Source organism: Tripterygium wilfordii, chromosome 3 (assembly GCF_013401445.1).
Source record: "Tripterygium wilfordii isolate XIE 37 chromosome 3, ASM1340144v1, whole genome shotgun sequence".
NCBI classification, from domain to species: Eukaryota; Viridiplantae; Streptophyta; class Magnoliopsida; order Celastrales; family Celastraceae; genus Tripterygium; species Tripterygium wilfordii.
This window is the reverse complement of record NC_052234.1, coordinates 10,969,377-10,983,161: the sequence shown is the minus strand read 5'-3', so window position 1 is coordinate 10,983,161 and position 13,785 is coordinate 10,969,377. Positions and strand designations below refer to the sequence as shown.

The following is a 13,785-nucleotide window of genomic DNA, read 5'->3' as shown; positions in this document are numbered from 1 at the left end:
CTCTAAAAAATAATCCAAAGCATTTAAATACGGCGATTGTATGACTATTGAGAATTAAAAATGTAAAAAGTAGACTAATAAGTCATTTGACAGGACACACCCGAGTCATTAGTTAGAATGGTGTGTATCATTCTTGGTAATGAGGATTCGAATCTCTCATCCCATTTCAAAAAGAAAAACCAAAGCGGGACGACATGGATACGGCCGAGAAATATCTCAAATACTCCTGGCCAAAAACTTGGAAATTTGGGCTATAATTAAATAATGGGCTGCAAAATTAATTAATAATAGACCAAGCCCATACCCATTAACTATTAATGAAAAGACAAAAAGCCCAAGTCCCAAGCCCATTGAAAGAAGGGCTTCATCATCTTCATGAAATCAACAGACATACGGACACATTCATATCAGACTTTAGCTACCCGACGCCGAGGCCGCTATTCTCCTGGAGTCCGACTCTCCAGTCTGCTCTGCCCAACGCCGATCTCCGAATTTGACTCTCCAGTCTCCCTCCCCTCCAATCTTCGCTCCATTCTCAAGGGTATTTATTTCTCTAACTTGACTCTATTGATGTGTTACTCTGTTTCAATTTCTTTTAACTTTTTCAACTTTTTCTCTAATTTATTTAAACCTGGTGCCAATGAATTGTTTGTTTAGTGATGATGATTTTGTCTAATTGAAATTGGGTGTGTACCGTGGTTCGTGTTACTGTATTTGAATTTAACTAATGATTTTTGTGTTTTTTTTGGTCAGGCTGCGATATGCGTGAAATTGTAAACTTGTGTGATGAAATTAGGTTGATGATATTGATATATGATGGAATTTGGTTCACATGGTTATTTTGTTGAATATATGTATATAAATATATTGTTGAAATTTTAGATAAATATATTAAAAATTATATTATATAAGGCGTATATCTTAGTTTTTAGAAGGAATGGCCAATCCTGAATCGCGTATCCTGGCACCCCCATCGGTGCTTCTTAGTGTGGAACTTAACCAGAAGTTAATATATTCTGTTTGTTGAAGGCTCTCCTCTGCTCTTTTTTAGAAAGCCCCTTCTTTCTTTATCCTGATTTCGCCTCTTCCTTTGTTTGTATCCCATTTTTTAGTCTCTTGACTTGCTGGGGAACCGTGGGTTTCCTATGTAAAACCAAGATCCGTGAAGTTTCTAGACGGCACACTCTAAGCATGAAGCATATTTATTGAAAGCACTCAATCAAACAAAGCCAAAGTCGCAATTTTACAGGAGGATAATATTTACATTGAAGAAATCAATTCTCAATGGCTGTTACTTGTTTCAACATTTGTTTTGGCTACCTGTTGTTTTTCTTGAGGTGGGAGAGCTGGTGAGGCCTGATTGATATTGAGATGAAATGAATTTTAGCAAGAGGAAAAACGAGGTGTCAACTTATTTGTCAAATGTGTGTTGGCACTTGGCAGTATGTCAGTTGTCTAATCAATGAGACATAAATAACTTCTTGTTACTGAAAACAGTTAGGGACTGCAGTTGGGTAGTTCTCACTTGGTGAATTTTTGTGTCTGTGTGCATGCGTGTGGGTTTTTTTGTGTTCCTAATTGAGAGAAATATCTGCTGCTTGTTTTCTTCAAATCAGTTTGTTTTGAACTTGATTGTATACATTTTACTGTAATACCATATTGGGAAAAGCAGATGGCCTATAGTCCACCTCATCATTTTAACGATGAGTGTGGAGTCTTTCCCATTCCAGCCTTTTATAGCTTTTTGAGAAGTGATTCTTCACTTGAAAGTGGAGTAAAGGTCGTTATGATCAAGTTCATGGGAGATATCCAATCATAAAGGCCTGTTACGCAAATTAATCCTTGAATGCTTATAGATTGATTTTGTTCTGTGTAAATATGTTGAAGTATGCAGCGGCAGTTGGCAAAAATATGCTGCCCTGTCCTTTATGGAATAACATTGTTTTGTGTATGAAAATGTTACTTCAGCTATCAAAATTGGACTACAAATGAATGAAGTTCTTTTGTCTTTTTTCTTATACATGACATGAGTCCATGACTGGTAGTGTTTGAGGGATTATGTGAAGCATTTGCTTTGAAAGGTTTTTATGGTTTGTATTATGTTTATTTATCAAATGCTTGTCGTTGATTGCAGGTTGGACAATGCCGAAGGTTAAAACAAACCGTGTAAAGTACCCAGAAGGCTGGGAGTTGATTGAGCCTACTCTTCGTGAATTACAAGCAAAAATGAGAGAAGGTTGGTACTCGTCAAATATATTACTAGTCTTTTTCCCTTATTCTATTATGTTCTGAACTCACTTATGGCTTTTCTTTTTTTCGAATACAGCGGAGAATGATACTCATGATGGTAAGAGAAAATGTGAGACATTGTGGCCTATTTTCAAAATAGCCCATCAGAAGAGCCGCTACATATTTGATCTTTATCACCGGAGAAACGAAATATCTAAGGAGTTATATGAGTTCTGTTTGGATCAAGGATATGCGGACAAAAACCTTATTGCAAAGTGGAAGAAGGTTGGTTGCACAGTCTTTACTTTTTTAATATTTCAGTTCAGTTTATTAGCATATAGAACTGACATTAGGGACCACAGTCAGTACCATTTTTCACTTTCTGCTGTGATTATTTGCTTAATTGTTTTAAATTGATACTTTGCGAATTGGACCCTTGGATCAGCTTTTGTGTGGAGTAAAGCATGTGTGAAAATGAGAGATGAATATGTTAGGGAAACCAAATGCCCATCTTGTGAACTATGTTATAAAAGTATTTTCAGGACGTAACAGAATTTGGATTAGAAATTTCATAGATGAGGCAGGAAAATGTTGTGATGAATTTATTTTCGTACTGATCAACTAGTTTATCCTCATTTCATTTATTTATCTTCTTTTATTCCAGCATTTTAAATTTAGTTTTTGATTTTCTTAATTTTTCACAGCCGGGTTATGAACGTTTGTGCTGCTTACGGTGCATGCAACCACGGGATCACAACTTTGCAACTACATGTGTCTGTCGTGTGCCCAAGCACCTAAGGGAGGAGAAGGTTATAGAGTGTGTCCATTGCGGTTGTAGGGGTTGCGCTAGCGGAGATTAACTGTTCCTCCCTTCTAGAACCCCCGTTAGCTTGTTTGTAAACTTGTTTGTAATTTGCAACTACTGATTCTGATGCTCCTTAAGCTATTCCTTTGAAGGTGTAATGGAGACCTGTTAGGCTTTGCTGTTGAACTATTAAGGGTTGTGTTGATCGATCTATGACTTGAAGCTTTGTGTGATTGATGGAGCATTTATCTTTGGTTCTTGGTTGAGTTCAGCTTAAAATTCATGTTTAAATTCTTTATGGGCCTTGATTTCATGTCTGAATTAGATGGCCTGACTGAGGGAGCCTGGGTTATAAAAGCAGAGTCTTAGCCACATCCTCCTGCCTAACACGGATTTGGAAGCCGACATCTAACGCGGAAGCAACCCATTCATCATCAGCCACGTGTCCACATCCAGGCTCCTATATATCATATGCGGAAACAACTCATTCATCATGTCATAGGATATCGCCTCAACAAGGCCCATACGAGTCTCATAGTCAAGCCCACATGCACATGACCTAGGTTATCTCCTCAACGGAGGCCCACACGAGCTTCATAGACGACTTACTGCCCACAGGCACATAGCCTAGGTCACAAACAACTCAATAAAGGCCCACAACCTCTATCACCCACTCAAGGATCCACGGCTTAGAAGCTCTCTCATAAGCCCGTTTACTCTAGGCCCAGTGTTTGTCAGCTCTCTCCATCGCGCACTGTGAGGCTTGTTGAGTGAGAGATATTGCAGAAATCAAATTAAAACATTAAAGATCATAAGGTATATCATATTACACGAATGTGGGTGCTAGATGCAGAGAAGTAATCAAAATGTAGTGGTATAGATAACAGATTTGATCATGGTTGAGCTTCACCATACGATTATTCATCCTCGATGTAGTACTAGCACTCAAAATGCAGTGGCATAGATTTGATCATTGGTTAACTCCCGATATTGTCCCATTCACTAGAACTATATCATCCACAAAAAACATGCACGAAGGCGCCTCACCCTGGAATATGGATATGTCGTTAATCATAATAATATAACTAACTAGGACTTGTCTCTTCTCTAAAATCCACCACATACAAATATAATAACTAAACACTCTTTATTGATGGTTTTCACAATATCAAAACTTAAACCAATTAATAATATTATAATTGTAAATAAAATAAAGTATTACCCAGCTGCCTGTAATCCAATAGATAAACTCTTTTTTTCTTTTTTTTTTGATAAAAGCAGAGACTTCATTGAAAATCAAGGAACAGGAAAACTGTCATGAGAAACAGCGACAAGATGAAATCGGGACATTCCCCTATCCACCGCATAGGCCAATCAAAGTTGATAGAATTCCTAGCGAGCTTGTGTGCCACCCTATTACATAAACGATGAGTATAACGAAAGGAAACACTCCCTATACATGAAATAAGGGATCAAATATCTTCCAATATGTGCCCAAAAGGAGCTAATTCATACGCTTCAGACCCAATAGCATTCACCAGGACCTGAGAATCCGATTCAATAATCAAGTTTGCCACACCCAGACGGATGGCTAATTGGGTACCCTTCATTAAAGCATAAGCCTCTGCGACCTGGGGACCAAAAGCACTAGCCATACATTCTGATAAAGCTGCACAGACTTGACCATTATGGTCCCGAATAACAGCCCCAACTCCTATAGCATAAGCCTCGTTGAAAACAGCCCCGTCTACATTAAGTTTGAGCGTCCCCGAGCTCGGAGGAGACCACCTATCTACCTCTTGCACACGCTGCTCCTGCCTTGGCAAGTTCCTAGAAGCCCGAGCTTGCCCATATTCCGCCATGTAATACTCAACAAAGTTGATAGTGCTAGTAGCAGACCGCCACTTCCCTTCAAAAATAAAAAAGTTCTTGTTGGTCCATACGGCCCAAACATAAAACATCACTTTCTTAGCAATCTCTCCATCACCTAAAAGGAGGACTTGAGATAACCAGTCTTCAAAAGAAAGGGCCCTCTCTTTAGTATGATAAACCACACACCCAACCCCTTGCCAGACCATAGATGCCCATTTACACTCCCAAAGGGCATGAGAGACATTCTCCGTACATCTCCCACACAAAGACCAAGTCCCTTCCTGGATGATTTTCCTCTTCATTAATACGTAATTACAAGGGAGGATGTTGTGAATAGCCCTCCATACAAAATGAAGAATCTTACTAGAAATATTCAGATTCCACAATCTGTGCCAAGGGAACGCATTCACAGAAGAAGAAGAGTTACCTATCATGCGCTCTTCGGATCAAAGTTGACAAGCGATATGATATGCACTTCGCACTGAGAAATTACCCCAAGCCTCCCAATGCCAAGTTAGACAATCCACAGAGGAACCATTGCTAATGGGAATGTCCAGAATAATATCACAATCATAAGGGAGAAAGATTGACTGAATTTTAGCTTCGTCCCACGATCTAGAGCTCTGGTCAATTAGATATGAAACTTTGGTAAACTTTTGACCCTCGGTAAGGCAAGAAATAGGCTTGAAAGAATGGGGTCTTGGCAACCATGGATCAAGACCAATATAAACCTTCTGCCCATTACCAATCCTCCACTTGGCCCCTCTCGCTACCACTGGTTTGGCCATTAGGATGCTACGCCATGCATAAGACGGGGAAGAGCCAAAGCTAGCAGATAAAAAATCAAAATGTGGAAAATAATGAGCCTTGTAAACCTTTGCAAACAGAGAACCAGGATTAGACATCAGCCTCCAACCCTGCTTAGCAAGGAGAGCCAGGTTAAAGGCATGTAGATCACGAAACCCCACACCGCCTTGTTTCTTGGGAGAACAAAGGCGATCCCAAGACCACCAATGGATGCCCTGCTTATCAACAAAGTTACTCCACCAAAATCTAGCTATAGACTGTGTGATCTCATTGCATAATGAAGTAGGAAGCTTGAAGCAAGACATAGCGTACGTGGGAATCGCTTGAGCAATTGCTTTAATTAGGACTTCCTTGCCCCCTTTGGAGAGACATCTCTCTTTCCACCCTTTCAGCTTAGACTCAATCTTGTTCTTGATCATGCAAAAGATGTCCTTCTTAGAGCGGCCAATCAAGGAAGGGAGACCCAAATATTTATCATGGGGAGCGGAGATAGGAATGCCCAAAATATTAGATAACCTCCCCCTGGTAGCTCTCGGGATAGAAGGGCTAAAAAATATGTGTGACTTCCCCAAATTTACCTTCTGACCTGAGGCCTGTTCGTACACTGAGAGGATGTGAGCGACAATCAAACATTCATTGGCATTAGCCCTACAAAATAGGAGGTTGTCATCGGCAAAGAAGAGATGTGAGATAGGAGGACACCCTCTTGCCAAATTACAACCCATGATAGACCCACAACTATTAGCTTGGGACAGCAAAGCAGACAAACCCTCTACACACAATAGAAAGAGGTATGGGGATAGCGAATCACCCTGGCGAAGACCCCGGGAGGGAAAAAGCTTGCCTCTGGGAACCCCATTAACTACCACAGAATAAGAGACAGATTGTACACAATCCATAATAAGGTCCACCCAACGAGCATCAAACCCCATTTTAAGCATGATTGCCTGAAGGAAAGACCACTCCACCCTATCATAAGCCTTACTCATATCAAGTTTGATTGCCATTGAACCCATATTGCCTCTTTGCAGTGAATGAATGTGGTGCATAGCTTCAAAAGCGACAAGAACATTATCAGAAATTAAGCGCCCCGGGATAAAAGCACTTTGATTTTCGGAGATAATGTTCGGGAGAAATTTCTTAAGACGATTCGCTAGAACTTTGGAAATGATTTTGTAACTGACATTGCAGAGACTAATAGGCCGAAAATCAGACACCCTTTTAGGATTAGCAATCTTCGGGATTAGCACTATATTTGTATGATTTATCTGATCTGACAGTGACTTAGTGGCAAAGAAATCCTTTACCATAGAAACCAAATCAGTACTCATAGTGTCCCAGAAATGTTGGTAAAACAGGGCAGGCATACCATCAGGGCCTGGAGCCTTAGTGGGGGCCATATTACCAACCGCCACATAAATCTCCTCCTCTCGAGGCTCACACAACAGAATACAATTCATATCATTAGTCACCCGACAGTCTACCAAATCAATAACATTTGCAATAGAATTAGGATGCGAAGAGGAAAAGATAGAGTTAAAATAATTCAAGCAGCACCTCTCAATCAAAGGCAAATCACTCAGTCACACCCCATGATCATCCTCGATACCCAAAATATGATTTTTCCTTCTACGGTGAGAGGATTGTCGATGGAAAAAGGAAGTATTGCGATCCCCTGCTTGGAGCCATGAGACTCTAGAGCGTTGCCTGCACATAGTTTCCTCCCTCTCCAAAAGCTCATTAACCTCTAACAGAAGCTTTCGAATAGTTTGGCTCGTCTCCACAACAATTTAGGATACATAATAAATATGATATGATGATAAAATTAATAATAATATAATATTTTCTTATTGTACTTAATTAATTAAAATTTAAAAATAATATATATAATTGGTGCATTGGGCAAATCACCAAGTATGGAGCTTATAAAAACGAGCGACTTCACGCGTTTTCCAAGGACAACAACCAAAATAAAAGGCTTCATGTGAAGATCCAGTAAAGGTCACCGTTATAGCCGTGATAATTACACTTAAACTCGTCCTCAACGCCCCAATAAACATCAAAACTAATGGTTCTTGGGCTGAATGTAAATCGACAAAAGAAAAGCGTAGACCCACTCCAATTGATCATGAAAACCCAGTTAAACACCTTTTTTGGACCCAATCTGTGAACGCCCTGTTAAAAACTGGGTTAAACAGAAAACAAGGAAGAAGAGGAATAATGCTGAATTTGCTACTTATTATTGATGAGATCACAAACTTAAATAGTAGAAATCGAAACAAACTTTGCAAAATAAAAGCAACAACTAACCCATGACTAACAACTCCTAAACTCATGGGTTCTCCCTAAAGACTTGGTAAAACACATCAAACTTCCTATAGAATAGGACTTCAACAATTATTCTGCTAATAAAACCTTAACACCCTCCCTTAAACTAAATAGTATACATACAATCAGTTTAAAGTAGAAATCGAACAAACTCCAAGTAAATCACGAAGCTTCACAAATGCAGCCAATTTGAGAGGCTTCGTTAGGATATCTGCAACTTGATCTTCACTACGACAATAAACCAGTTCAACGACTCCTTCTTTTGTGAGATCACGAAGGAAATGATATCTCACATCTATGTGCTTGCTCCTACCATGTAAAACTGGGTTCTTGGAGAGTTTAATGGTTGAACTATTATCACAATAAATCTTCATAGGTTCCTGCTGGAAACAGTGCAGCAAATTGAGTATTCTTTTCAACCAAATAGCTTGACACACACAAGATGCTGCTGCTATAAACTCTGCTTCAGTTGTAGATAAAGTAACCACTTGTTGCTTCTTTGATGACCATGATACAGCCCCTGAACTCATCATAAATACATGACCAGAAGTACTTTTTCTATCATCTAAGTCTCCTGCATAATCACTATCACTGAAGCCAATAAGATCTGATCCTGTTCCTTTTTGATAAAAGACACCAAAATCAAGTGTTCCTTTCAAGTAGCGTAATACTCTCTTTGCAGCAAGGAGATGAAGCTCAGTTGGACATTCCATATATCTGCTTATAAGACTTACAGCAAACATAATGTCAGGCCTAGTTGCTGTTAAGTACATCAAGCTTCCAATAATTTGCTTGTATAAGGTACTGTTTATCCTTTTCCCTTCAGAATCCTTTGAGAGCTTCAAACCTGGTTCCGTCGGAGTTCCAACTGGGTTGCAATGCATCATCTGAAACCTGTCCAGAATTTCCAAAGCATATTTCTTTTGTGTGATGAAAATTCCAGATGTTGATTGCACTACTTCAATGCCAAGAAAATAGTGCATCATTCCTAGATCGGTCATCTCAAACTCTGCCATCATGGACCTTTTAAAATCCTCAAACATTGCTTGATCATTTCCTGTGTAAATCAAATCATCTACATATAAACAAACAATCAGAATCTTTTCACCAACTCCAGGTTTGATGAAGAGAGTATGCTCATATGGGCATTTTTGGAACCCAGCCTTTGCAAAATAAGTATCTATACGACTGTACCAAGCTCGGGGCGCTTGTTTCAGCCCGTATAAAGCCTTCTTCAACTTGTATACCTTATTTTCACTTCCTTGTTGCACATAACCAGGGGGCTGATCGACATAAACCTGCTCATGTAGATTGCCATGTAGAAAGGCTAATTTCACGTCCATCTGAAAAATAGGCCAGGAATTTTGTGCTGCTAGTGACACCACCATTCGAATTGTTTCATGCCTTGCAACTGGAGCAAAAACCTCGTTGTAATCAATGCCAAATTCTTGTTTGTATCCCTTCACAACGAGCCGAGCTTTATACTTGTCAACTTTGCCATCTTTGTTCAACTTTGTTTTATAAACCCATTTTACACCAATGGATTTTTGCCCTTCTGGAAGTTCAGAAAGCTCCCATGTATTGTTTTTCTCTATAGACCCAATCTCCTCATCCATGGCTTTTTGCCATTTTGGATCTTTGACAGCTTCTTGAAATGTGATGGGAGCACAATCAGAGAATAATGCATAATGAGAAAAAGTATCATTAGATTGATCACCACTAACCTCATAATCCTCCATCCATGCAGGCCTCCTCCTGATTCGTTGAGATCGAGAGCTTTCTCCTACTACCTGAGCATCGATGACCTCAAATGGCTGCTGTAGTTGCTGATCTGATTGCAACATTGAAGTATCAGTGGGAAGTAGTGGCAGCTCGTGTGTTTCTGCTTCTTTTCCATCAAAACTCGCAGGTATTTGCTGCTGCCCTGCATCTTTTTCGGTCCAATTCCATGTATTTGCTTCATCAAAAATGACATCTCGGCTGATGACAATCTTTCCCGTGATGGGATTGAACAGTTTGTAGGCTTTCGATTGTTCACTGATTCCAAGAAAGACACATTTCTCACCTTTGTCATCTAGCTTCTTTCTCTTCTCATCTGGAATATGTGCATATGCAATGCACCCAAACACTTTGAAGTGATCAACAGCTGGCTTTCGTCCACTCCAAGCTTCTTCTGGAGTCACGTTTTGAACGGAAAATGTAGGACTTCGATTCAAAACATGTATACTCCAATTTACTGCTTCTGGCCAAAATCTTTTCGGAATTCTACCATTTGCCAACATACTTCTCACCATGTTTAGGATAGTCCGGTTCTTTCTCTCTGATACACCATTTTGCTGAGGTGAATAGGCTGCTGTTAATTGCCTTTTAATGCCATGCTCATCACAAAAATTTGCAAATTCTTGTGACATATATTCTCCACCACGATCTGTTCGGAGAGTTTTAATGGCTCTCCCTACTTCATTTTCCACCTGAGCCTTGAAGCTTTTAAAAACTGTGACAGCTTCTGATTTCTCCTGCAAGAAATATACCCATGTTTTTCTACAAAAATCATCAGTAAAAGAAATAAAATATTTATTTTTTCCATTTGATATAGGGTTTATAGGACCACATATATCAGAATGGATCAGCTCCAATGGCCTCTGCGCTCTCCATGCCTTCCCTTTTGGGAATTGCACACGATGTTGTTTGCCAACAACACACTCTTCACATACTTTGGAGGGAGGAGTAATATGAGGAAGACCAGTCACCATGTTTTTCTGAGAAAGGGTCTTCAATCCATTGAAATGCAAATGACCATAACGAAAATGCCAAAGCCACACTGGATTATCTATTTTGGCCAAAAAACAGGTCTGGATGCTTTGAATTCGCAGCGGAAATAACCTGTTTGGTGTCATCTTAACATGAGCAATTAGACCCCTTCTAGGATCATAGATTTCACAAACACCTGCTTTGATTGTAGCCACATATCCCTTCTCTTGCAGCTGTCCCACACTTAACAAGTTACTTTTAAGATCAGGAATAAAAAAGACATCTGAGATAGTCTCAATATTGTCTTCTTTGGTCCTGATTTGAACATCACCCTTCCCCATAACATCTACTTTAGAATGATCACCAAAAGACACAGTAGTATGAAAATCTTCATTTAGATTAGAGAAAAATGACTTACTACCACACATATGGTTGCTGCAGCCGGTATCTAAATACCATATGTCAGGTTCAAGCTTGTCCTCCTTGACATGGAATGCCATCAAAAGAGTTTCTGGTTCCTTTTTTTCTGCAAAGTTAGTCTGCTCCCCTTTGTCAGAGTGCAAGTTTGCAGTGCATTCAGACTTGTAATGGCCAAACCTGTGACAGCGGTAGCACTCAATATTGGACTTGTCAAACTTTGATTCATTGGTGACTGTGTGCTGGTGGTGATCATGTCCTCTGCCTCTGCCTCTTAAATCTGGTGTGTAAGAACTCCGACCTCTACCTCTTCCTCTTCCTCTGCCACGGCCTCGACCACGACTGCTATTAGATCCTTTCCAAGTAGAGGTTTCAGCATGAGTAGACGCCTTTAAAGCTTGTTCCTCAATTGGACTAGGTGTCATTTTCTGTTCATGCACTAGTAATGAACTTTGCAATTCATCAAGTGAAAGTTCATCGAGGTCTTTTGACTCCTCAATAGAACATACCACATAGGCAAATTTTGGAGCCATTGAACGAAGAATTTTCTCCACCACAGCCACATCTTCAATTTTTTCACCATGAATACGCATCTTGTTAACTATTGATAGAGTTCTTGAAAAATACTCATCGACAGACTCCCCTTGCTTCATGTGAAGCATCTCATACTCTTTGCGAAGAGTTTGAAGCTGTTGCCGTTTGACCCTTGTTGTGCCTTGATACTTTTTCTTCATTGAATCCCATATCTGTTTGCAAGTATCTTTCTGGAGGATTGTCTCCAAAATGGCACGATCGATTGCTTGAAACAAATAGTTCTTTGCCTTGAGATCCTTCAGCTTCTGTTCTTCCAGTTTCTTCTGTTGAGCTTCCGTCAACACCACTCCACTGGCTGGTTCAGTCACTCCGGTTTCTACGACAGTCCAATATTCTTTGGATCGCAGAAAGTTCTCCATTAACATGCTCCAATGATCATAATGACCATCAAAGCGAGGGATTGCTGGTTGCACATAATTATTTTCTGATGCCATTTAATGCCTGCTGGCTGCTGCTGCAACTAAAACACTGCTGTGTTTTTAAACCCCTCAAGCTCCGATACCAGATGTTAAAAACTGGGTTAAACAGAAAACAAGGAAGAAGAGGAATAATGCTGAATTTGCTACTTATTATTGATGAGATCACAAACTTAAATAGTAGAAATCGAAACAAACTTTGCAAAATAAAAGCAACAACTAACCCATGACTAACAACTCCTAAACTCATGGGTTCTCCCTAAAGACTTGGTAAAACACATCAAACTTCCTATAGAATAGGACTTCAAAACTGGGTTAAACAGAAAACAAGGAAGAAGAGGAATAATGCTGAATTTGCTACTTATTATTGATGAGATCACAAACTTAAATAGTAGAAATCGAAACAAACTTTGCAAAATAAAAGCAACAACTAACCCATGACTAACAACTCCTAAACTCATGGGTTCTCCCTAAAGACTTGGTAAAACACATCAAACTTCCTATAGAATAGGATTTTAACAATTATTCTGCTAATAAAACCTTAACACGCCCAGATCATGGTCAGCGGACTGACATCGAATCACCAGCGGATCTTCATCTCTAGCGTTTTGGATTTCGTTCATTGTGAATACGTTTTTTGCCCCAATCGATCTTCTTCTCTTCAAACGAAATTGCGCAACAAATATGGAGCAGCCGGAGCCACAACAACAACGATGAAGATGAAGATGAAAAATTCTTTGTTTTCATGTTATTAATTGTTTCTGCCAGCCAACAGCCAATTGCCAATTGCCAATAGTAAAGTATTCTACTTTTATATCATTAAAGAATACTAATCAGTTACTTATTGAAGCATTAATTTGAAACTTATTAATTAATACAAGAGTTATTCATAATTAACGATGCGTTTAAGGCTTGGATGAATGAGACGTGAAAACACATAACAACTCTTATGTTCAACTATCAACTCTTATCTATAATCTACTACTGTATTAAGTGAGAAGGCTCAGAAATAATAAATTCGTGCGGATTCGATATATCCACTAGAACTGGTAAACCCAAAACGGACAATATGTTTCATATGCGTAAGGATTGGGATTTTAAAACAAGATGTAAGTACAATTCCTCCGAAATAATAAGATATTTGAAGCAAGAATCTATCCAAGATTTTGTTATATTGGAACCATCATAACCCGGCACATGCGAGTCTCATGTCCTATGCATACCAGATAATAACAAAGTTATCAGAAGAAAAGTGAGGATAACATTGGTAGAAAATGGATTTAGTATAGATGAAAATTCGAGTCACGTATAATGTCACTCTTCTTAAAGAGTAAATTATCCCATATATCAATTTGGGTTGTCCAAACTGTGTGTTTACGGAGTTTGATTTATTCTTTGTAAACGGTTGCATTCATCAAAACAATATATTATTGGTAATTGACTTTTTCTTTGGTGGTGGTTCAGTGTAGAACAACTATAATGGCAAAGGATGCAATTGCTTTATTGGATCATCTAGGGTGGGAAAAAAAGCACGTCTGTGGGCATTCAATGGGTAAGCTTGTGATA

General features: G+C 39.2%; 1 protein-coding gene across 1 annotated transcript; it reads left to right on the top strand.

Moving 5' to 3' along the window:
* Positions 1-386: 386 nt before the first annotated feature.
* LOC119989095 (protein BUD31 homolog 2) lies at positions 387-3,286 on the top strand. The gene is made up of 4 exons (XM_038834405.1): positions 387-541; positions 2,135-2,236; positions 2,327-2,514; positions 2,934-3,286. Exons 2-4 carry the CDS (start codon positions 2,143-2,145, stop codon positions 3,087-3,089), a joined length of 438 nt encoding a protein of 145 aa, XP_038690333.1. The 5' UTR covers positions 387-541; positions 2,135-2,142; the 3' UTR covers positions 3,090-3,286.
* Positions 3,287-13,785: the final 10,499 nt, after the last annotated feature.

Bases quoted from the DNA above. Each gene is read 5' to 3' on its own strand.
- LOC119989095 (XM_038834405.1), top strand. From the start codon at position 2,143: ATGCCGAAGGTTAAAACAAACCGTGTAAAGTACCCAGAAGGCTGGGAG. The intron at 2,237-2,326 runs GTTGGTACTCGT...TTTCGAATACAG, and splicing joins ACAAGCAAAAATGAGAGAAG to CGGAGAATGATACTCATGAT. The intron at 2,515-2,933 runs GTTGGTTGCACA...AATTTTTCACAG, and splicing joins TTATTGCAAAGTGGAAGAAG to CCGGGTTATGAACGTTTGTG.